This window comes from Heterobasidion irregulare, assembly GCF_000320585.1.
Source record: "Heterobasidion irregulare TC 32-1 unplaced genomic scaffold scaffold_01, whole genome shotgun sequence".
Taxonomy (NCBI): Eukaryota; Fungi; Basidiomycota; class Agaricomycetes; order Russulales; family Bondarzewiaceae; genus Heterobasidion; species Heterobasidion irregulare.
In genome coordinates this window covers 2595095-2617674 of record NW_009258197.1, presented here as the reverse complement: position 1 = coordinate 2617674, position 22580 = coordinate 2595095, and the positions used below count along the sequence as shown (strand labels likewise).

The window sequence follows — 22580 nt, the reverse complement described above, 5'->3', positions numbered from 1 at the left end:
CATGTGAGTGCTGGAGGATCCTCATTCATGCTTTTGTTTCGCTCGTTTATCATAATATCGCTTCAACCAGGTTGGGCACAGGTAGTCGTCTCTTTTACTATGATGTATCTGTTGCTAAACCTCCGTTAGACTCACATACCCCTAATGCGGGTGGTCTGGGCTTGCTTGCAATTGGTGTCGGGGGTGCAGACGCTGTAGATGCCATGACGGGTACACCTTGGGAACTGAAGGCGCCGAACGTCGTCGGTGTGTGCATTCATATATACTCGCAATCCTATGAGCTATATTCATTGACCTTGCAGGTATTCACCTCACTGGAAAGATGAATGGATGGACGACGCCTAAGGATTTAATCCTTCACCTTGCCGGGAAGCTGACAGTCAAGGTCAACACTATTGAATTTCATGTGAGCTACCAACTCATCGAAGTCTCAGGGAGGAACGGGACGTATATTGGAATACTTTGGCCCTGGTGTCTTCGATCAATCTTGCACTGGTAGGACAATTACTTCTGAGGGATCCATAACTTGGTTCGATCATCTTGTATTCAGGTCTCGCAACAATGGCAAACATGGGCGCTGAGGTCGGGGCAACTACATCGACCTTCCCCTACACTTCCAATATGCGGGCATACCTTCACGCTACAGGCCGCGGGCCAGTGGCTCGCGCTGCTGACGAGGCGGCTTCCAAGGGTTTCCTGAGTGCAGATGAAGGCGCCGAGTACGACGAAGTCATTGAGATCGTGAGCATCTTCTCTTTTGTCACAAATTCCACTCCTTATATTCCTCGTAGAACCTGTCCGATCTCGAGCCTACTATCAACGGCCCATTCACACCCGACCTGGCGACTCCTTTGTCTAAATTTGGGTCCTTCGTTCAAGAGCAAGGGTGGAAAGACGAGATCTCTGCTGGACTCATTGGATCGTGTACCAACAGCTCATATGAAGATATGGTCAGATAAAGTTTTTTTTTTTTGCACATGAAAGATTTTGAAGGTATCACATGCAGACGCGTGTTGCAGACCTCGCTCGACAAGCAAAGGCTGCTGGCTTAACTTCGAAGGTGCGCACACATATACATTGTCTGCCTACAGAAACTTAATAGAGTCTTAGATCCCTTTCCTCTGCACTCCTGGATCAGAACAAATTCGTGCAACCATGGAGCGTGACCATGTGACTGAAGTCTTGGAAGATGTCGGTGCTGTTGTGCTCGCCAATGCCTGCGGACCTTGCATCGGTCAGGTAGGCCAAATTCCAAATTTCGACGCACAGTCCTGACGGTCTATCAGTGGAAACGGGAAGATAAAAAAGAAGAGGAGAACGGTTTGTGAGAGTCACTTCAAAACCGATCACATACTAATCCTACCACCAGCGATACTTACATCCTTCAATCGGTAAATATCCCTTTGCATTATAAGACAGCTCCTGCTAATGAAGGGACAGCAACTTCAAGTCGCGAAATGATGGCAACCGCCTGACCATGAACTTCCTGGCCTCCCCAACCGTTGTAACCGCCATGGCATTCTCCGGGAAACTCTCTTTCAACCCCATGACCGACTCGATCCCCTTGCCCTCAGGCAAATCTTTCACCTTCTCCCCGCCGTCGGGACAAGATCTTCCTACTGCGGGGTTCACTCCTGGAGAAACCTCATATTATCCGTCGCCGGTGCCTGAACCACAGCCCGAGACCGAAGTCGTCATCAAGGAGGACTCGCAGCGGCTGGAGGTGCTTGAACCCTTCAAAAGTCACTTTGATACAGATGGCACGAACAGCAGAGGTTTAGAACTTCCCAGTTTGAAGGTCTTGATGAGAGTGCGAGGCAAATGCACCACCGATCATATTTCTGCTGCGGTGTGTCCCAGTGATGGCCCCCCTCATCCATCTTTGAACTCAATCATTGCCTCCAGGGTCCGTGGTTGAAATACAAGGGGCATCTCACAAATATATCTGAGAATCTTCGTGAGTCGTCCCTAATATCTACCCCACGCTCTGCTAACGCAAGTGGGTATCCCAGTGATCACGGTAAGCGTGTCATTAGTTCGATCGGATAGGGAAACTCAAACAATTTCGTAGGCCGTGAATGATGAGGGCGGCAAGGTGAACGTGGCGTTTGATCACGATCATGATTCGGCGCAGGGCATGACAGATACTATCCCTGGTGTGGCCAAACGGTACAAGGCTCGGAGCGAGCCATGGGCGCTCATCGTTGACGAAAACTACGGCGAAGGCAGTGCCCGTGAACACGCTGCTCTGCAGCCGCGATTCTACGGTGAGTCGCGTCACTTTCTGCCATCTATCATCTCTAATCGTTGTCAGGTTGTGCTCTGATTATCGCGAGGTCATTCGCTCGGATCCACGAGACGAACCTCAAGGTTTGGCATCTCCAGCATCATTTGATGTTCTCGGCTCATGACATGACACAGAAACAAGGCGTCCTTCCTCTTTGGTTCGCCGACAAGGCCGATTACGCGCGTATCGGTGCTGGCGATGTCGTAGAGACTCACGGTCTCGCGAGCCTGTTCAACGGCGATCCCGGGGCCTCCATCACCGTCAAGGTCACCAAGCGCAACGGCGAGACCTTCGAGATCCCAACCAAGCACACCATGTCCAGTGATCAGCTCAAGTGGCTGAGGGCAGGCTCGGCTCTGAACCACATCCGCTCTCAATTCGATTAGGCGGTGCTGCCGCTACGACGGGAAAATTACATTAATGTCTCGGGTAATAATATTGTAGATGCTACAACGACACGTTCATGATCGCGACGCCAGTGATTGACCGAGGCTTTTAAGGTGGCCGGGGTGTATGGATGCGCTATCTGCGTCGCCTTTCAACCAGGCGAGGGCGTCTTTTGCTATCACGACCGCAGACGGCGGCATGCCCGCGAGCTGCGCTACCTTGAGACCGTGACTGTCGCGGTTCACCCCAGACCGCAGACGATGAGAATAGGCGAAGCGACCGTCCTGAGTTGTGTATGTGATAAGGCCGACGGCAGGAGACGAGAAGATGCGACGACTGACCTCCGTTTCGTCCACGTCTGTGCAGAAAAACCCGATGTGCTCAAAGGCGCCCTCGCCGCGGTGGTCGGCAGAGTACCCCAGCATGTCCGTCAGCTCGTGGAAATGGGTCGCGAACATGGCTCTGCAGCGGTTCTTGGCGTAGAGGTGATGAACGGTGGCAAAGGCGATGGCCAATCCATCCTTGACGGTCGTTCCCCGCCCGACCTCATCCATGATCACCTGAAGACGCGCGTCAGCGAACGATCTATAGATCCAACGGACCGGAACACCCCACCAGGCTGTTGGGCGTCGCGCGCTGGAGGATCTCGGCCGTCTCGAGCATCTCCACCATGAAGGTGCTCCGGTCGCGGAACAGGTCGTCCTTAGCGCCGACTCTCGAAAACAGGCGGTCCACCATGCCGATCACGGCGTGGTCCGCGGGGACGAAGGAGCCTGTCTGCGCCAGGACGGCGATGAGCGCTGTCTGCCGCAGCAGGGTCGACTTTCCGGCCATGTTGGGCCCCGTGATGACGTGCAGGCGCGAGTCGGGCGTGAAGGAGACGGTGTTGGGCGTGAAGACGCGGCCGTTGGAGAGGAGGCCGAGCTCGACGGTCGGGTGGCGGCCGTTGACGACGTGGAACGTGTTGCTGTGCGCGGGTGTCAGAATATGGCTGCATCGGGGATGTCTGGTTCGGCGCGACGTACTCGTCTGTCAGGGTGGGTCTCACGAAGCCCATCTCCGCCGCTAGGTTGGCGAAGCTCAGCGTCACGTCGAGCTCGTCCACGATGCACGCATTGCATCTCAGGAGACTTTCTTGCAGGATGACCTGATCGGAGTCAACGTCGTTCGTGGTGATTGCGTGCGGGATGCGATGGATGTACTTGCCTCGTTACGGAGCGTTTCGAACGCTTGCTTCTCAGCCGCGTGTATGGCGCTCGACGTTTCCAAGATCTGGCCACCGAGCTGCGACCATTCCTAGAGCGGCGTGAGCACGGTCATCGAACGGAACGAGGGAGCATGGTGATTACCGGGTAGAAAAAGCTGCTGGTGCTGTTGTTCTCCGAGACGAGCACGAAAGCGCCCGCCTGCCTGATCTTCGCGCCATCTCGTTTGGCTCGAGCGATGTGGACGTGCATCCCCTGGATCATCGAGGAGCGCAGAGTCAACGAGGGGGCATCTGCGCCGCGATTGAATACAGACCGTGCACACGGAACAGAGCTATACGCACCAAACTCGCGCTGGAGATGCTGTTCCAGCTCCAGCCTGCGAACAGCCAATTGGTTGAATCGAGAATGAAGCCGGCCTAGCTCGTCCGAAAATCTGGTAAGAGACGTCAGCACGCGAACACACGAAGAGAGAGGCCGCTCACTCTGGGTTGAATGTCCAGTTGTTGCCTACTTGCCATTTGAGGTCGCCCTCGGCACCGTCTTGGTTAGGAGGAATCACACTATCGGTGTCCATTTCGTCCAGTTCTTCCGCGTCGTCGGCCTGTGCGCGGAGCCCCTGCAGGGCCATCCCGATCCTGCTCTGCAACGCACTAAAGTCGTTCATGCGGGAGAGCAACGCGTCCAGGCTGCTCCATTCCTCTGCTACCAGGCCATCCCGCTCTTTGCCTTCCATGACTTTCTCCAGCTCGATCCGGCTGCGGATCGCGGCCCAGATGGAGATGCAGGCGCTCATGGCCGACAGGTCGCTGGCGTCGCCGCGGCCGAGAAGGAACTTCTGCACGATGCGCGTCGCATCCTCAAGGTCGCGCAGAGCTCCGACCAAGTCGCTCCTAAGATGTGGACGAGCGTGAAAGAACGCGACGAGGGACTGCCGCGCGTTGACCTCCGCTATGGACCCGCTCGGGGAACCTGGCACAGATATCAGACAAGGATGTGCGCGGATCATGAGAACAGAGTTTCCTACAGAGCCATCGAGCGAGAAGCCGCGTCCCGCCGTTCGTGACGGTCCTCTTCACGACGCTGAGCAGGCTGCCGGTCGTGCCTCCCTCGCGCATCCCCTCTCGGATCTCCAGGGCTTTGATGGTGTGCGAGTCGATCTGCATCCGCCCCTTGCTTGCTTCGCGGTTCGGTGAGGACAGGCGGGGCATGCTTTCCATCAGACTGGCGCGTAGGTACGTCGTGAGCAAGTACACGGCTGCGGTCTCGTGTGAGGAGAGCGTCAGCCCGACGGGCAACGCCTCAGCGCTCCCTAGGGCGCCGACGTTCTTTTCGATGCTAGAAGTGAGGTTTTCGGGCGCGGTGATGTAGGACGTGAAGCAGCCTTCTTCGAGGACGGCGGTGCGGATAGCGTGCGATGGGTCCTCTTCGAGATCTTTCGCCAACACGACTTCCCGGGGACCGATGCGAACTAGGTCGTCGCGGAAGCTTTCATAGCTCGACTCCTTCGTGAAGAACTCCCCGGTCGACACGTCGATCCAAGCGAGCCCCACCGTCCCCCTCCCCTCGTCCTCCCGCGGGCCGACGAGCCCTACGGACAGCAAGTAGTTGTTCTCGTACGGATTCAGGAACGGCTCGTCGATGAGCGTGCCGGGCGTGACGACGCGCGCGACGCGGCGGTCGAACGTGGGCTTCGCGCCGGGCGGCGCGGGGCGCATGAACTCCTCGCAGAGGGCGACGAAGCGCGTGTTCTGCTGCACGAGCGTCTTGAGGTGCTTCTGGAGGTGGATCACGGGGAAGCCGCACATGAGGATGCGGTGGCCGTCCCAGACCCTGGAGGTGAGCTTGATGTTGAGCAGGCGTGCGACCTCGTCGGCTTGGGCGAAGTAGGACTGGGGCGCGCGTGAGCGTGCGCCGAGGGGCTCTGCGGCAGGGGCGTACCTCGTAGAATTGGCCGACGCGGGTGAGCAGGATGCAGTGCGGGAATTTGGCGAGGTTTTCAAGGATCTCGGTGGCGAGCTGGTTCCGCGGCTGGCGAGGGCTGGGTTCATCTGGGGGGAATATGGCGGTCAGGACTGATCTCGTTTCGGCGAGGCTCGATACAACCTGTTGTCTGGTCGACCTGGTCCTTGGGCTTGCGTCCACGCTTCGCCTTGACCTCTGCTGGAGCGGGGTCGGACGGGGCGGCATCAGCTGGCGCTGGCTCTGTCCCGCAGTGGATGGCGGAGGCGGCGGCGTCATCCGACGCGTCGAGTTTCCTGACGCGTCTCTTTCGCGTCTTTTTGACGGGGGCGGGCGGGCGGTCGTCGGGGAGCATGTCCCCGGCCTTTGACGCGTCGATGAGGTACGACGCGTGCGCGGCGCTCACTTGGACTGTTTACGTGCACGACGGGGAGAACGGCGCGGTCAACGGGGGGCAGGGTGCGCGATGGCTGTTTGTGGGCGCACGTCTATGGGGCAGGTCGCGGGGGTCGGTGTCGGGGTCGAGCTCGAGGCCGCCCGTCCAGGGCCCGATGGGAGGGGCCGGCGTCCCATCGGGGAGGAGCTGGGATTTGGGGAGGGCGGAGTACTTTTTCTTAGTAATAGTGGGCGGCGGGATGCTGCCCTCCGCGGCGGGGTGTAAATAGCGGAGCAGAGCCGAGGGGCGGGCGGGACCTAATGGGCCAATATTCAGAGCATTGCGAAGGGGGCGGGTGGAGAGGAGCATGCGATTGAGCAAGGCGGCGGGGCTGGACGGACTGCTGGCCTGGGCGGGCTGACGGCGAATTCGCAGCGGGCGGAGTCTGAAACGGGCTGGACCAACTTCACGCGCCCGCCGTCCTCTCTCCACAAGCGGAGACCCAACACCACCACCACCTACCACCCCCCGCTTTTCACCATGTCGTTCGCAGGCAGACGCAGAGGAAACAAGGTCAAGAAGGGCGTCCAGTTCACGGTCATGGTAGTCGGTCAGTCCTCCCACCCCCCCACCGCCCCCTCGAACCGCCGTGGGTGCCCATTCTGACACGACGCCCCCCGTTTGGGCCTCCCAGGTGCTTCTGGCACTGGCCGCACGACGTTTGTGAACACCCTATGCGAGTCCGAGGTCCTCAACCACAAGGAGTCCGATAACCCGGAGACCGCACACGTCGAGGAGGGCATCAGGATCAAGCCCGCCAACGTCGGTGCGTCACGCTGCCTTGACCGCCGCGCGAGAGGCGGGAGTCTCACTTTGCACCACAGAACTCGAGGAGGACGGCGTCCGCATCGCCCTCACCATCGTAGATACCCCTGGGTTCGGCGACAACATCGACAACGAGTTCGCGTACGTCGGTTTTTGCTCGGCGGTTTTGTTCGCAGATAGTGAACCGTTCTTAGATTCCAAGAGATCGTCGGCTACCTCGAACGCCAATACGACGACATCCTGGCCGAGGAGTCTCGCATCAAGCGTAACCCCCGCTTCAGGGACAACCGCGTTCACGCGCTGCTCTACTTTGTTCCTCCCACGGGTCACTCGTGCGTGTCTGTCCAGATGTACCATGCGCGCACGTCTCACAATCTCCGTTAGCTTGAGAGAAATGGATATTGAGCTGATGCGCCGCCTTTCCCCGCGCGTCAACGTCATCCCCGTCATCGGTAAAGCCGACTCTTTGACCCCCAGCGAGCTCCGTGGGTTTAAGAAGAGGGTGCGCTTCCATTCCACGCGGCTCGGTGCGCCTGTTGATCTCGCTTTAGATCATGGAGGACATCGAGCACTATGACATCCCGGTGTACAATTTCCCCTACGACGTCGAGGAAGACGACGAGGAGACTATCCAGGACAACAGCGAGCTCCGGGTACGTGCCATTAATCCGCTTTTGGCCATCGCTCCGGACGTTGACCCGCGCCTCAGGCTCTCCTGCCCTTCGCCATCATTGGCTCCGAGGAGGAGATCGAGATCGACGGTCAGCCTGTTCGCGCGCGGATCTATCCCTGGGGTATCGCCGAGGTGGACAACCCCAAGCACTCTGACTTTAGCAGGCTGAGGAGCGCCCTCCTGAAGTAAGCTCTCGCCCCGAGGGATTCGTCGCGTTTGCTCACGTTTTCATCCAGCTCCCACTTGGCGGACTTGAAGTCGTTGACGCACGACGTGCTCTACGAGACTTACCGTACCGAGAAGCTCTCTCGGACCGTGCACACCGATACCCAGTACGTCGTCTGTGGGTGTCTGAGACTCGATGTACTGAGACGCGTTCCAGCGACTCGTCGATTCTTCCCGAGGAGCTCGCGACGCAGAGCGTGCGTCTCAAGGAAGAGCAACTCCGCAGGGAGGAGGAGAAGGTGGGTTTGTGGTTGCCTTGAAGAGCGAACGCGACTGACATGCAGTGCAGCTTCGGGAGATCGAGCTCAAGGTCCAGCGCGAGATCAACGAGAAGAGGCAAGAGCTGCTCGCGAAGGAAGAGTCGCTCAGGTACGTCATGCCGGACGGTGTCGTTGACCGTGATCGATGGCTGACGACGGGTGCTGTAGGAACTTGGAGAGCCGACTCGCCGCGCAGGGCTCGCAGCAGGAGTTCCGGGACTGAGATTAAAAGGAAAGCGGTGGCTGCCAAGCCGTGTGGGAGAAGTGAGCGCGTATATACCCCCGAGTCGAGTCGAGTCGAGTCGACAGCCTGCGTCTGCCTTCATGGGTTTCCCAGCCGGATATTTTTCTACTTTTTTTTTTTTACGTTTTTTTTCGACCTTTTTGACTGATGCATATCTTGTCGACGACGCTCGTTTAGTTGGTCTGTGTTGGCTGCTGTTCTCTTTTTGAAGAATACCTCGTCTCTTAAACTAGTTGACTATCGGATGATTTGCTTAGCACGGCGGTGGTGGTGGTGGTGGTGTTGACGACGGACTGTTCGCGACCTTAATGCGACGGACAGCGTGGTGGGGCATCATGATGAACAGGACGGACAAGGTTGAAACCGAGATGGGGAGCGTGAAACGTGATGCAGACCGACAAAGGCAGGATCCGATGGGATCAGTGCATCGGCGACAAGGGCACAAGCATCCAGCGTCAGTATATCTCTGCGTGCATCGCGCGAATCGAGGGGAAATTGAGACTCCGCCGAGGTCGCAGGCATCGTCGAGCTCAGAGAGGGTCGAACGGTTCTACAGCAACAGCGGCAGCAGCAGAGGCAGACCACGCACAGCGACGGTCCTGGGGTCGCGTCTTGCAGCGGTGAGCGAGACCGCGTGTGGAACCGAAAGGGGCAATCGCGCGTTGTTCCCACTGGCAGCAGCAGCAGCAGCGTCCTCGTCCCCCTTCGTCTCATCCGTTCATTAACATCAGCACCCGCCCGCTCCGCATCCTCGCCGGAAGCCACTCGCCCAGGCCACCTCGCCTCGCCCGCCGCCGCTTCTGATGCAGCTCGGTGAACCGCGTCCTTCCTCTGTCCTCGCTCAGGCAGGCGACTGGCAGCCTCGCTCCCTCATGGACCCCGGTCCCTCCTCGTCCTCGTCCTCGTCCTCGTCCGCCCCGCCCCCCTCCTCCTCCTTCCTCCCCTCCACATCCCTATCCCAGCGGAGGCGCTCCTCCGCCGCACACGCACCGCCCCCAGCGCCCCCGCCCACCCAGCCTATACCCAGTGTACCCATAATCGATACCACCCCCCCGGATTCCCTCGACCGCCTCGCAGACTACGACGACGGCGCCACCTACAACGGCATCGCAGCCTACAGCCCCTTCGTCCGCCCCGCCGTCTCCCCCGGCCTCGCCGCCGTCGCCGCCTTCTCCCAGGCCCGCCTCGCCGCCGCGTCCCAACCGGCCCCTCCAGCCCCGTACTACCACAATGGCCTCGACTCCCCGCCCCACCACCCCGTCGCTTACTCCCCGCCTCAGCCCCAGTCCGCCGTCCAACACCAGGACATCATCCCAGATCGCCTCCTCCTCTCGCCCCCAGATCAGGGTCTGGCCACCGAGCCTCGCCCGTCGTCGCGTCGGGCGCTCACCAGGGCCTTGGAGCTCGCACGCGAGGCCGTCAAGCTCGACTCCACCAACAATGATCCCCACGGCGCCGTCGTCGCCTACGGGAAGAGCGTGGCCCTGCTCAGCAAGGTCATGGAGCGCGTCATGCGGGGCGAGGACAGCACAGAATCCAACCGCAGGCGCGGCGGGCGCCGCAGGAGCGTCGTCGCACAAGAGGAAGAGGTCAAGAGGCTGAAAGCCATCGTGAGTCCCCGTCGCGCGGACGACGTCATCCCTCGGTCTCGACTCACACGTTTGTACTCGCAGCACGACACGTACGCCGATCGCATGAACATCCTCAGCGTCATCTACCACATCACACCCACCCCTCACTCCCCGACCTCCCTCTACGCCGCCTCCATGTCTGCCTCGACCGACACCACACAGCCGTCCTCCCCCGTCTCGGGCTCGCCGGATTCGGATTCCTCTGTCCAGACCTCCGTCCAGGCCCGCGCGAATCATTCGCTCGTCCCAGCGCAGACCATCGACACCCAGAGATATCTCGAAGACGCCACCGTCAGACTCAACGGCGGCGACATCTTCCCCATGGACGATCCAGAACCGGAAGGTAAACCGTCTTTCGCCCGTCGAGCGGCGTTTTGCTTGCCCCCGAAACTGACACGGTTATCTCCTCTTAGACCTCGCCGCCGCCTCGTCGTTCCACCCGTACGCCGCAGCGTCTATGCTGCAGTCGAACCAGTCACATGAGGTCCTCCCGCAGCCGTCTTCCGGCCGAACCTCCGCCTTACCTCCCGCGCGACCTCCCCCGGTCGGACACCCTCCCACGCGCCCGCGAGCCGCCTCTGTTCTCCCCCCCGCCGCCCCCCCGCCGCAGACGTCTCTGCCCCCCGCGCCCGACCAACATGGCGTCGTGAACAAGCACCTCAACGTCGTCACCCGTCCGCGAGGAAACTCGACAGGCCACATGCGAACGGGCTCGGGCAGCCGCCTCGAGTCGCTCACGGAGGAGGGCGACAGATACGACGACCGCACGCTGCAGACGCAGCAGCAGCATCACTTTGAGTACGAGGAGGACTTTCGGAGGCCGAGGACGCGGAGCATCGTGCAGGCGCAGCGGGAAGCGAACCGGGAATCCCATCCGCTGCCCCCGCTGCCGTCGCCATCAGAGTCCTCGGGCGCCTCGCTCGCCACCCCGCGAACGCTCGTCAACGAGCACGACCAGCTCTCGCCACCTTCGTCGGCCAAGTTCGTCACGCCGAGACCGCGCGGGATCTCCCAGACCTCCGCGCGCTCGGAGATCGTGCCGTCGACGACGCTCATCAACCACTCGACGACGATGGGCACCATCTACCAGAGACGGACGACCAAGGTGTCCGCGCCGCCGTCCACGTCCAGCTCGCCCAACCCGAGCGAGTCGATGGCTCCCTCTTCCATGAAAATCGCGCCGGTCGGCCTGCCCGTGTCGTCCACGTCGAGCCTCGGCTACGGGCGCAGCCGCGCAGCCTCGCAGCCGGGCCGCCGACCGAGCCTGACGGGGCTCCCGACGATGTCACTGGACCTCCCCGGGCGCACCTCGTCGTCGATGATCGCGACGATGCCGATGCCGCGCAAGGCGTCCGCCACCTCGTCGTCGTCGTCGTCCTTCAAGGGCGGCGCGCAGCTGCCGCAGATCGCGGTCGTCACGAGCCTGATGTCGCCCCCGCTGGGCACGCCTGCGATGCAGCTCGTCCCGCCGCCGCCGATCCTGCACAGCAACCTGCCGACGACGCCGACGTCGCCATTGCCGCCCGCGCCGCCACCGGACCCGCTGCGCAAGGCGTACCACATGATGAACCTCCTGCGGCACACGATGACGTCCAAGTCGGGCGGGTACGTGACGCGGCGGCTGCACGTCCCGCACGAGGTGTGGTCGCAGGGCGGCGCGAAGCTGCAGAACCTGCCGGAAAAGGTGCGCGTGGTGGAGGTGCTGTGCTCCGCGCTGGAAGAGGTGCAGACGACGAGCGTGGACATTTTCGGCGCAGGGAACGTGAGCAGCGGGATGGCGATGGGCATCGGGAGCATCGGGAGGCGCGAGGGCGACCTGTGGGCGCTCCGCCTGGAGGAGTTCTCGGCCGTGTGCGACGGCGTCGTCGCGAACTTTGGGAAGAAGCTCGGCGTCGGGGAGGGCTTCGTGGTGAAGAAGTCCACCGGGGTCACCTCGTGGGGCGGCAAGCTGACGCGCCAGATCGACAAGTTCACCAACGGAAAGAAGTGAGCACCCTCTCTCTCCCCCGTCTGCGTCTGCGTTACCGCGTGCACCGCGTGCTGAGCTCACCCAAGATCCCTGGACAGCCTCGACTCGCCCGCGTCGTACGTGCACGGGCTCAGCCGGCTCTTCCTGCAGGCGCAGCTGCTCGACGAGCACTCCAAGGCGGTCGCGATGCAGCCCGTCGCGCCGTCGTACGCGGCGCTGCCGCTGGAGCTGCGCGTCGCCGTCGAGAGCAAGCTCCGCCGCGCGTCCGAGTTCTTCGCGACGGTCGTGCTCACGTTCGTGATTCGCGACCTCGCGCAGCTGCTCGACAAGTACGTGAAGAAGTGCGAAAAGTGGCTCGCCGAGTGAGCGGGCGGGTGGGCTGTCGTTTCGCTGGGAGAAAATGGGGGTGCGGCACGGTCTTTCTTTTCTTTTTGAGCTTTCTTTTTTGCGCACCGACGGTTCTGGTTTCGTACCCCCTCCGACACGCCTTCTCCTCACCGCCTCTCGTTGTATTTTATGCTTCAGGATCACGCCGATCTCGATGCTGCACCGGATCTCTGACACCATCTCTCTCTCTCTCGCTCTCTCACATCCACACGCACGCACATATACATACACATCTCTCTCTCCCTGTGTCTTACCCCCGTTTTTGTGCCGGGCGTTCGCGACCGCCGCCTTCCCGCCCCCACTCTTCTTTTGTTTCTCCTTTTTTGACGGTGTGCCCCCAAATGACAGTTCTCGTTTTCCACTATGTTATACAATTCTCTCGATATCCTTTTCTCTGCCTTTCCGTCTCTCCGTCTTTGCCTGTCTTTGCCTGTCTCTGCCTGTCTCTGCCTGTCTTTGCATGTCTGTCTGTCTGTCTGTCTGTCTGCCTCTCCCGTTCTTCGCCCCCGCTTTTGGCCCGCCCGTGGCCTCCCCCCGCCTCCTCTTTTCCTTGTCCGCTTTTCTTCGCGTCTCTCTCTTGTTTTGACACATACAGGCAGGCAGGCAGGGATGCATACATACATTCGTAGATACATGCACGCACGCACGCATACATACCTTGGACGTCATCGTAGATAGTGTAGGAGTTTCGAGCTCGCCGCTCGCCGCTCGTCGACTCCTGGTGCATGCATGCGTGCGTGCATGTGTGCTTGCTTGCTCGCTGTCGTGCGTCGTCGGACGATCGTAGGGTTCCAGAGCAGCGACATGGGCAATGCAGGGAGGCAATGCAGGGAGGCTGAACATACACTGGGGGCCGCTCAACGTCCAATATCTCTGCTCCGCGTGTCTGCGTGTCTGCTTCTCTGGCCAAAACAAATAAACAAATAAATAGATGAACATAAACATAAACATAAACATAAACATAAACATAAACATAAACATGAGCATAAACATAAAAGACCTGGGCGCCTGGGCCGTCGTCCTCGCGGGTTCGGCCAAGTTCTCTGCAGGCTAGCTATGGATGTAGGAAGCCCTCGACGATGAGATCAGATCGCGTCGTCCAGGACGCGCCGCATCGCACCGCGGTATGCATTGACATTTGGCATGGGCACCGGCGTTCCGCGGGTGTGTACCACGTACGTTATTTACTCGATGGGTATGTGCAACTATGTATAAGCGTGTATATGTATTTATGTGTTTATGTATGCATGTATGTGAGACTGGGTAGGGGGGTGGAAAAGGGAGGAAAGGGGAGGAGAGGGGTAGGGGGTGGTGGTGTACAGGCGCGGGGCGGGCTCCGAGTGGACGAGGGAGCGCTCGCGGGTGGGGGAGCTGGGAGAGGGGGGCTGCGGGCGACGAGAAGGGGGATGGGAAGATGGAGGGCGGTGCGATTGTGGCGGCGTGCGAGACGCGAGCTGTGCCGTGCCGTGCTGTGCTGTGCTGTGACTGTCCACAGTCGGGGGGCCATATCCATATCCATATCCATATCCATATCCACATCCTAGGAGGCAAGAGTTCGAGGCGCGGATGCGACGGCTAGAGGAAGGTGAGAGCGAGAGAACGTGCGACGAACGAACGAGCTGAAGAGATAAACGCGGGCTAAACGAGCGAAGGGACAGAACACGCGCGACCGACCGACAACGCACAGCAACCAGATCGTCTTTTGGAGCAAAAAACAAACAAGGAAAAAGTCAGGGCTCGAGACGCGCCTCTGGGCCTACAATAAGCACCCTGCAACACGCCGCACCGACACCGACACCGACACCAGCACCACACCCCACACACACCCCACACTCCACACACCGAAACCGACCACGCGACGCAAATATGTACCGCGAAAAAAGAGAGCTATAAAACAGCTATAAACAGGGAATAAATTACCAACCGGGCGCACGGCCGCGCCGGGTCTCAGTGCGACTGCGGGCCCGTGCGCGGGTCGTTGTCGAGGGGGGGCAGGAGCGCGACGAGCCCCGGGGCCGACGCGGGGCCCGGCGTGGACGCGGACGCGAGGGCGAGGGCGAGGGCGGCGTCGGGCGCGGGGTAGTGCGGTGCCTGCTGGCGGCGCGCGACGGCGAGCATGTGCGCGTGCGCGCGGATGCCCTGGACGACCTCGAGGCGGGTGGCTGTGTGCGAGAGAGAGAGAGGGTGCGCGTGTGAGCCGGAAGAGACAAACTATGGGGATGTATGCGCGCGGAGAGGGCAGGGATGGGGGCGGGGGCGGGGGCGGGGGCGGGAGGCGGAGGACTCACAGTACTCGAGACGCGACCCCTCGTCCACGCCCTCCTCGTCCGAGTCCGCGAGCGGGTCGACGGTACTGATCACGTGCCACGCGTCTGTCAATCCGCAACAAGCCGTCAGTCGGTCGGTCGGTCGGTCGGTCGAGGGGCGGACGACGACGTACGCTGGAGCATCGTCCGCTGCGGACACACGTGCATCGCGACTCCGCGCGTCATCGTCGTCGTCGGCGGCAGCGGGGAGAGCACGCGCGGCGTCGCCGCGGGGACGCGACTCAGAGCGGGTCCGCGCGCGCGCGAACGTGCGGGCGCACGCGCGCTGGCTGCAGCGGTGGCGTTACCGTTACCGTTGGCGCTGGTGCTGGCACTAGCGCTCGCGGCGACGTTGGCGGCGGCTGCGGCGGCGCGAGCGGCGGCAGACAAGCGGGGGGCGCGCGTGCGTGGTGCGCGGCGGCGCGGGGCACGCGGTTTGGGGACCGGGGCCGATGCTGGTGCCGGAGGCGGCGCGGGCGGTGTGGGCGCGGGTGCGGGTGCGGATGCGGGTGCGGGGAACGGGGGCGGGGCGGGCGGGAGAATGGCCGGGGACGCGCGGTCCTGGATGATGTCTTGGGAAAGCTGGCGCCTCTGTGCTGGCGGCTCGCGCGTCGCTGGTGGACGGCAGCCGGTCGGTCCGTCAGAGTGTGCGGGATGGGGTAGAGAGGAAGAGAGGCGGCACGCACTGGACGAGGCCGAGTCGTCGTTGTCGGGGGCGGTGACGGCGATCGAGTCGTGGTCGTCGCCGTCGGCGGGCTCGATGGCGCTGTGGGCGCGCTTCTTGCCCTTCGGGGGTGCCGACGCGGGCGAGTCCTGCATGCCCGGGCTGTCGACGTCGACGCCGACGTCCATCTCGACGTCCGCCGCCTCCGCCCCCACCTCCGCCTCCGCCTCCTTTGCCCGTGCCCTCTCCTGTGCCCTCTCCTTCTCCTTCGCGCGGTCCCGCACGCGGCCCTTGGCGCTCTTCTTCTCTTCGCCGCCCTCGCCGGCGCCCTTGGCGCTCCCCGCGACGCTCCCGCCGCGCCCCGCGCCGGCGCCGGCGCCCGCGTTCGGGTTGGCGAGAAAGTCGAGGCGGTAGCGGGACATGCGCGCGCCCTGCGTGATCTCGTCCTCGGGGTCCACGTTCTCCGCCTCGAACTCGGGCAGCGGGAGATCGACGAGGGCGGGGACCATGCCCGGGTGCGCGCGGGCATGGGCGTCGGCGAAGGGGTTCGGGGTGCCCGAGGTGGCGTCGCCCGAGGGGGAGGTGGGCGCGGGGGTCGAGGCGGTCGAGGCGGTCGAGGCGGTGGAGGGCGCGGTGGAGGAGCGGGCGAGGCCGGAGCCTTCGTGGTAGTGGTGGACGAGCCAGAGGAAGGCGCGGGCGCGGGAGGCGGAGGAGACGTGGATGGGGAGGAAGAGGTCGAGAAAGTCGATGTCGAGGCGGCCAAAGTGCTCGTGTGCGACGTTCTGGGGGCGGGGCGGGGCGGGGCGGGGCGAGGTCAGGAGGAAGGGGTTGATGAAAAGCGGGAGGGGGAGAGACGCACGGTGAAGTTGTTCGAGAGGCAGAAGAGGACGTTGACGACGTTGGAGGTGGGCACGATGCCTCTGCCCTGTGGGATGGCTGGGATGAGCGGCCGATAGCCGGCACGGGCGACGGGAACTCACTGCGAGGACGCGGAGCTCGGACGGGGAGCCGGGGACGTTGTCGGTCTCGTGTGGGAGCTGGCAGGCCTTGAGGAGGTTCTTTATGCGCGGGGCGTCCTGGAGGTTCCCGTCTGTCTTTTGGAGGGAGGGGACGGGGTGGTAGGTGCGGAGGGAGGTGCGCATCTCTGGAAGGACTGCGCGGGAAGGTCAGAGGGGTGTGTGTGTGGGGGGGGGGAGGGGACAAAGGGAACGAGTGCGGGACGGACATGTCATGGTTGTGTTGACGCGGCCGACGTTTGCGAGCAGGGCGATCTTTGCAAAGTCTGTGGCGAACTCTGGGGAGTCCTGCATCTTCTCGCGGAGGGCGCGGGAGCAGCGTGGGGACTGGAGGAGGGCACGGACATAGAGGTCGCGGAAGGAGACCTTCTGGGGGGCGGGTGCGGCGAGGGAGGGAGCGGGTGCGGGTGCGTGGGGGTCGGTGAAGGCGCGGAGAGGGTTTGAGAAGATGGCGTGGAGAAGGTCGTACTGGATGTCGCGGCGGGTGAGGGGTTGTGCCTCGTCGTGCTTGATGGCGAAGAGCTTGCGGCGTGCGTAGAGGGAGCTGTGCGGGGGTGAGTGCGAGGCGGAGGCGGGGGACGGGGAGTGAGGGACGTACGTGGACGGCTTGTGTGAGGCCATCGTGTGTTGTGTGTCGGAGGGTGGCGAGTGGCGAGTGGGTTCAGAGCATCGCAGCGGCTTGCACCACGGGCTTGCTCAGCGGAACAGCCCTCGCTCGCTGCCCGGAGCGCCACCACGTCCACGCATCCGCTTCCGGTCCCCGGCACGGCGACGGCGACGGAAGGGCCGGTCGCGTGCCGGTTCGATGGTTACTACAGTAGTGTTATGTGCCCGAGCGATGCCGTGTGCGACGCCGGAGGAGAACATCATTCCCGGTCGACCACGTCCGGGTGCTGCAGCCTGTCCGCCCCTTGGCTCCTGGTCTGAGCTCTGCGTCCGGCCAAGGGATGCTGAGCGTCCCCCCTTCGTCTGCCTCCCTCCGCGATGCCCTCGCCTCCCCTTCTGCTCGTCCTCTTTCTCTTCGCTCTCTGCTTTCCACTCTCTGAAGCCGCAGGCGCGCCTCGTCCGCTCTCTCTTGCCCCCGCAGACCCTTCCATTTCTTTCTCTCAAGGATGGCAGACCGCGCCTTCCACCGCAGTCCCTGGTGGTCAGCTCGCTTTCACGGACGTCCTCGGCGCCACCGTGTCCGTCGTCCTCCCAGGTGCGTCCTGCCGCCACCCGCGCACGCCCTTTGTCCCACTCGCACTCACCCCCATGTCTCCCCCCCCCCCCCCCCCAGTCGGAGCAACGAGCGTGGATTACATCGGTTTCAGGGGCTCTGCAGGCGGCCGCGCCGTCGTCTGCATCGACTGCGACGCCTCAGGGAACGGCGGCGGCCCCTTCAAGCTCGTCAACTCCCAGCAGCCCGGAGTCGCCCAGAGCCAGCTCGCGGTCAGCCTCGCTCTCTTCCATTTATGTAACCATTTCGCACTTTGACCTCATCGACCCCCTCTCCTAGACCGTTCTCGTCGCGTTTGACGGCCTCGACACCTCCGTCCAGCACGTCCTCAGGGCCTTCAACGTGCAGACGACCGACGGCGCCGCGGGCCAGCTGACCTTTGGCGGCCTCCTCGTCTCCGTCGTTTCAAACGCAGGTGAGCTAGAATCCCCTTCCATCCGCCCCATTCCACCCGTTCGACTCCATTCCGTGCTTCCCCCGGCCCCCCTTCTCGCGTCCCGGTACGCCCCCGTGCATCGCGAACCGCGCTGACCCCACCTGTGCGTCTCCCACCTGTCAGCCGCATCCGCATCCGTGCCGGCGTTTTCATTCGCGAGCTCAGTCGCGACGCTCTCCTCGCCCTCGACCGCATCACTATCAGCATCGACATCAGCATCAGCATCAGCATCAGCGACCGTGTCCACACAATCCACCTCTGCGTCCGCAGCGTCCTCCGCTCCTTCCTCTTCGCCATCATCCTCTCCTTCTTCTACTTCTTCGAGCGCCTCCGGCTCAACACTCAACACCTTCTCGCCTTCCCGCTCCCCCTCCGCATCCTTCTTCCCCCCGACCGCCTCCTCGACCGCCACCGCCACCTCCGCAGCCGACAACTCCCGCACCTCGCGCCTCTCCGGCTCCACCATCGCCGTCATCGCCATCCTCTCCGTCCTCGGCGCCCTCTCCCTCATCCTCGGCGCAGCCGTCATCGTCGTCACCTGCGCACGCCGCCGCAACCCCTCCGCCCCACAAGACCCCTCCGCGCCCCCGCCCCCCTCGCCCCCACGCGGCCCCTCTCCCGCCCTCGCAGGCCTCCCGCCCTCCCTCGCGCCCCGCCCCACCTACATGCCCGCGCCCGTCCCCCTGTTCACCCCCGGCGCGAGCACCAGCTACGCGCCCGCGCGCCCACCGCCCTTCGCGGCACCCACGACCGCAGCACGCGCGATCTCGCGCCCCGTGCTCACCTTTTCGCCGTTCGACGACCCGCCCGGCGCGGCGGACTACGTCCCGCCGACCCCGACCTCGGGCCGCTCGCGCGACGACGGGCTGTCGTACCGCTCGCGCGGCGGCGCGTCGGACGCGTCGGGCGCGTACGAGTACGGATACGCGTATGGGTACGGGAACGGGAACGGGAACGGGAACGGGAACGGGAACGAGAACGCGCCCGGGCGCTCGGTGAGCCCCGGCGCGTTCAGCGCGTTTAGCGAGTTGAGCGGTGAGTGGTTCGCGTCGCGCTTACAAGGGAGGCGCGGTGGCTGATGAGTGACGTCGTGCGTGTGTGTGTGCATGGCTTTTCTTTTTTTTTTTGCGCGCGCGCCACAGCGTTCCCAAGGCCGCCGAGCAGGAACCCGCTCCCGCTCCCGCCGGTGCCCGCGAGCCCGAACAGCCAGCTGTGGATGGAGCGCCGAATACGAGACCTCGCGTGAGCGGCGCGCGCGCGCCTGCGCCTCCGACTGGTGTGTAGCTCTTAGCGCCAGACAGCGCCTGCCGATCGCCAGGTCGCGCGAGGTCGCATCGCGTCGCGTCGTGTTGTGTTGTGTTTTTACGATCTGCTGTGTTCACGCCGTGTTAGGATCTGGGACTCGCGGTTCCGTCGGATTGTACGAGTATGTAGCGCCTCCCCCCCTCCTCCTCCCATTTCCCTTATTACCTTTACTCTTCCCACCTTCGCCCTCACCGCCATGCCCTCGCTCTTCCCACCCTCCCCTCCGTAATCCGAGCGCATGCCTCTTCGCCACCCGATTCGCCCGTTCGACTTATTTTTTTATTTTTTTTATTCCTGTCTACTGATTAGAGTAATGGCAGCCGCGCGCCGCTCGACCGTGGATCTGCGCGCTCGCCGCTCGGTCGGCGCGGGGTCGAGGGCCCGCTTGTACCTAGACGTCGCGCGGCGCGATCCGCAGTACTTATAAGCTATACTTATGCGCGTGAGCCTAGTGGCTCGGTGCCTGTGAGTCGCGGTCGAGGGAAAGAGTGCCGCCGGTCGCAGGCCCTTTGCCCTTTTCTTCTCTTGACTTTTCGCGACGGCCCGACGTCTGCACACCAAGACGCACACGTTCTGCGACGCCCGAGCGCGCGCGATGCTGAGGCGCGCGGTGCCGCGCCGCGTCGGCACCGCGCTGTGGTATATACCGCGTCCGATATCTAAGTACACAGAGGACGAACGAGCGAGCGAACGAACGAGCGAACGAACGAACGAACAAGGAAGAGAGACAGACAGATAGAAATATCATAAAAAAGGCCTATTCAAGAAACAGGACGCCACGCACAAAAACAGGGAAGGAAAGTCGGACGAGGAGAAAACAGGGGACCCGCGCACGTATGACAACCTAGGCCGCCGAAACGGAAACGGAAACGGCGGACGGACGGACGGGGGCCCCGAAAAAACATGATTAATTCCAAAAGGGCGGTGGAGGTGTAATGGAGGACACAGCATTATACGGAACTCGAAGGTTGGGTCGCGCGGGCGGGGCGGACGGATAGAAACAGGCAAGCGAGGTGGGGGGAGTGGTATGGACGGAGCGATGGTACACTGAGCGAACGTAGGCGCGCGCGCGGCTGCAGTTGCGATATAGAGGTGAATGTGTATGTGTATGTGCGTGTGACAGGCGGGCAAAGGCACGGCGGCGCAGTGGCGGCGGATGTTCCGAGAGCGGTAATAAAAGGATATTTTAATTGATAAACAGCAGTGGGCGAAAGCAGTGCGGCGTCGAGGAGGTCGACCCGCGGGGGGGAGGGAGGGAGGGAGGGGGGGTCGCGCTAAGGGTCGTCTGCATGGCGAGTGCGCGCGCGCGCGTGAGTGTGAGAAGTGCGGATCGTCGACACGGGAGAGGGGAAAGGGGACGGGGACGGGGACGGGGACGGGGACAGGGACCGAGGCGACAACGCACCGTCAGCCCAGAAATCGCGCACGCGCTCCAGCACCTCGATGACAACGCTGCTGCGGTACATGAGCCCGTGGTCCGCGCCCTTGACGACCTTCACCTCGCAGCGGCCCTCGCCCATCGCGCGCTCCATCCACAGCACCGCGTTCTCCGCGATCTTCTCGTCCCGGTCGCCGTACCACACGCGGACGCGGTGCGGGTACGCAGAGTAGGAGAACCCCCACGGGTGCTGCTCGTGGTTCAGGATCTGCAGCAGGTCCCCGTGCGTCCCGCCCGCAGACTCGGCGTGCGCCGCCACGATCAGCGCGTTCCCCAGCGCGGCCTGGTACGCGCTCGACGCCGCGATCCCTGCCGACGGCGACGTCATCGTGCTCGGCGCCGGCGAGGACACCGACCCCGCCACCGACGCCGGCGCAGACCGCCCCGTGGCGCCGAACGAGACCGAGCGCCGCCCGCCCGCGCGTCGATTGTGCCCGTTGCTCTGCAGGTGCTCGTCCAACTTGAAGCGCTCCTGCCCGTCCGGCGTCCCGCTTGCGCTCGAGTTCGCCGACGAGTGGGCGGTGGGCGACCAGTCGATCGCGTCGAAGCCGAGGCCCACGTCCAGCTTGAGCGAGTGCGGCATCGCAGACGGCGGAGCGCTCATTTTGCGATGACTGGATCCCGAAGACGACTTGCCCTTGAGCGAGCCCATCGACCGCAGCGCCTTGAGTGTGCGTCCAGGGCCCCCCGATGGTGACTTGTCGCAGGGCGGAGTCTGCGGCGTCGTTTGTGCACCCTTCAATCGCCCAAGAAAGCCTCTCGAATTCTTCCTCTTGGGCATCGCCTGATCCTCGCTGGACGCGCGCTTCGCGGATCGGTCACCCTGCGGGCCGAGCGTGCTACGACTGTCAAATCGGCCGTCGAAGTCCCGAAGGTCATCGTACTCGCTGAACGCGCTAGAAGCGGTGCTAGGCCGTGGCAGCGCGTCGACGCTATGCATGCCGCTCGGAAAGCCAGAACTCGTTGAGGGCCTGGCATCGGACTTGTGACGCGTCCACGGGTTACGACTGCGATGCGGCTGCGCCGCGGAGGACGCGTCATAACCGATGCCTTTGTACTGAATAGTGGGAGGTTTTCCCAGCATCCACGCTTGTATCTTCCACTCTGCGGCCTGAGCCGTTTTGAGGAGGCCAGCGGGCACGTACTTCAGCCACTTGTAGCCAGCTGAATCAGACTATGAGGATCCGGCTCGTTCTCATGCTCACATTGGGATCTGCTCACCTCCTTCAACGCCTCCCACCCAAGGTGCGAGCAGAAGGACGTCTCCACGTATACGTTCGGGGAATTTGCTCGCAAACGAAAGCGCGTACGGTGCTCCGGCTGAGTGTGCCATGACGCTACAGTGATCGATGTTCAAAAGATCGAGAACCTCTTCTACTGCCGACGCCCACTCGGGGATTCCCCGCGCGGATTTTGACTTGGGGGCGTCGGTTCGACCAAGGCCCCATCTGATCCAAGTCTGCAAGTCAGTCCAGTCCCGCCGGAGATGGATGTTCACGAACCTATCGATCGTGATGATCCTGAGTCCCAGGCATTCTGCCATCTCGTCATAGAGGCCCATAACGTATCGTACACTTCCAAGCCCCAGGAATACCACGACAGGATAACCTGTCGGACTCCCCAAGTCGGACAAGCTCACATTGAGCGGAGAGCTTATTGAGGCATGTGGTGAACGGGTGAGTTTCAACAGCGTCGTCAGACGGGCGGAACGAAGGTACTGCGCGATGGCCTGTGATTGAGTCGCAGTTCCATTGGGCAGCTCCAT

The 22580-nt window shown here is 62.6% G+C and overlaps 8 protein-coding genes across 8 annotated transcripts; 4 read left to right on the top strand and 4 right to left on the bottom strand.

The window, feature by feature from the left end:
- Window positions 1-2748: 2748 nt before the first annotated feature.
- HETIRDRAFT_42313 (uncharacterized protein) lies at window positions 2749-6069 on the bottom strand (the record flags this gene model as incomplete). The annotated part of the gene is made up of 10 exons (XM_009542061.1): window positions 2749-2958; window positions 3016-3234; window positions 3290-3641; window positions 3700-3808; window positions 3877-3970; window positions 4024-4172; window positions 4224-4315; window positions 4365-4851; window positions 4907-5771; window positions 5821-6069. The coding sequence occupies 10 exons, from the start codon at window positions 6067-6069 to the stop codon at window positions 2749-2751; spliced, it is 2826 nt and encodes a 941-aa protein (XP_009540356.1).
- A 688-nt stretch (window positions 6070-6757) lies between these two features.
- HETIRDRAFT_306801 (uncharacterized protein) lies at window positions 6758-8423 on the top strand (the record flags this gene model as incomplete). Its single annotated transcript, XM_009543071.1, has 11 exons — window positions 6758-6827; window positions 6912-7043; window positions 7102-7183; window positions 7237-7374; window positions 7427-7544; window positions 7594-7695; window positions 7752-7900; window positions 7952-8047; window positions 8098-8179; window positions 8230-8309; window positions 8369-8423. The coding sequence occupies 11 exons, from the start codon at window positions 6758-6760 to the stop codon at window positions 8421-8423; spliced, it is 1104 nt and encodes a 367-aa protein (XP_009541366.1).
- A 408-nt stretch (window positions 8424-8831) lies between these two features.
- HETIRDRAFT_99815 (uncharacterized protein) lies at window positions 8832-9703 on the top strand (the record flags this gene model as incomplete). The annotated part of the gene is made up of 3 exons (XM_009543070.1): window positions 8832-8898; window positions 8963-9141; window positions 9176-9703. Coding segments are annotated over 3 exons (774 nt in total), but the record flags the coding sequence as incomplete, so codon positions are not given.
- A 1933-nt stretch (window positions 9704-11636) lies between these two features.
- Window positions 11637-12410, top strand: HETIRDRAFT_308233 (uncharacterized protein; the record flags this gene model as incomplete). Its single annotated transcript, XM_009543069.1, has 2 exons — window positions 11637-12061; window positions 12143-12410. The coding sequence occupies 2 exons, from the start codon at window positions 11637-11639 to the stop codon at window positions 12408-12410; spliced, it is 693 nt and encodes a 230-aa protein (XP_009541364.1).
- Window positions 12411-13660: 1250 nt separating this feature from the next.
- Window positions 13661-17038, bottom strand: HETIRDRAFT_457033 (uncharacterized protein; the record flags this gene model as incomplete). Its single annotated transcript, XM_009543068.1, has 7 exons — window positions 13661-14069; window positions 14389-14593; window positions 14720-14803; window positions 14872-16183; window positions 16261-16326; window positions 16382-16554; window positions 16627-17038. 7 exons carry the CDS (start codon window positions 17036-17038, stop codon window positions 13661-13663), a joined length of 2661 nt encoding a protein of 886 aa, XP_009541363.1.
- Window positions 17039-18737: 1699 nt separating this feature from the next.
- Window positions 18738-19318, top strand: HETIRDRAFT_99810 (uncharacterized protein; the record flags this gene model as incomplete). Its single annotated transcript, XM_009543067.1, has 2 exons — window positions 18738-19107; window positions 19215-19318. 2 exons carry the CDS (start codon window positions 18738-18740, stop codon window positions 19316-19318), a joined length of 474 nt encoding a protein of 157 aa, XP_009541362.1.
- Window positions 19319-20121: 803 nt separating this feature from the next.
- HETIRDRAFT_431800 (uncharacterized protein) lies at window positions 20122-20572 on the bottom strand (the record flags this gene model as incomplete). Its single annotated transcript, XM_009543066.1, has 2 exons — window positions 20122-20134; window positions 20162-20572. A coding segment is annotated over one exon (245 nt), but the record flags the coding sequence as incomplete, so codon positions are not given.
- HETIRDRAFT_59579 (Alpha/beta hydrolase) lies at window positions 20539-22580 on the bottom strand (the record flags this gene model as incomplete). Its single annotated transcript, XM_009542119.1, has 4 exons — window positions 20539-20662; window positions 20783-21989; window positions 22047-22263; window positions 22318-22580. 4 exons carry the CDS (start codon window positions 22578-22580, stop codon window positions 20652-20654), a joined length of 1698 nt encoding a protein of 565 aa, XP_009540414.1. The 3' UTR covers window positions 20539-20651.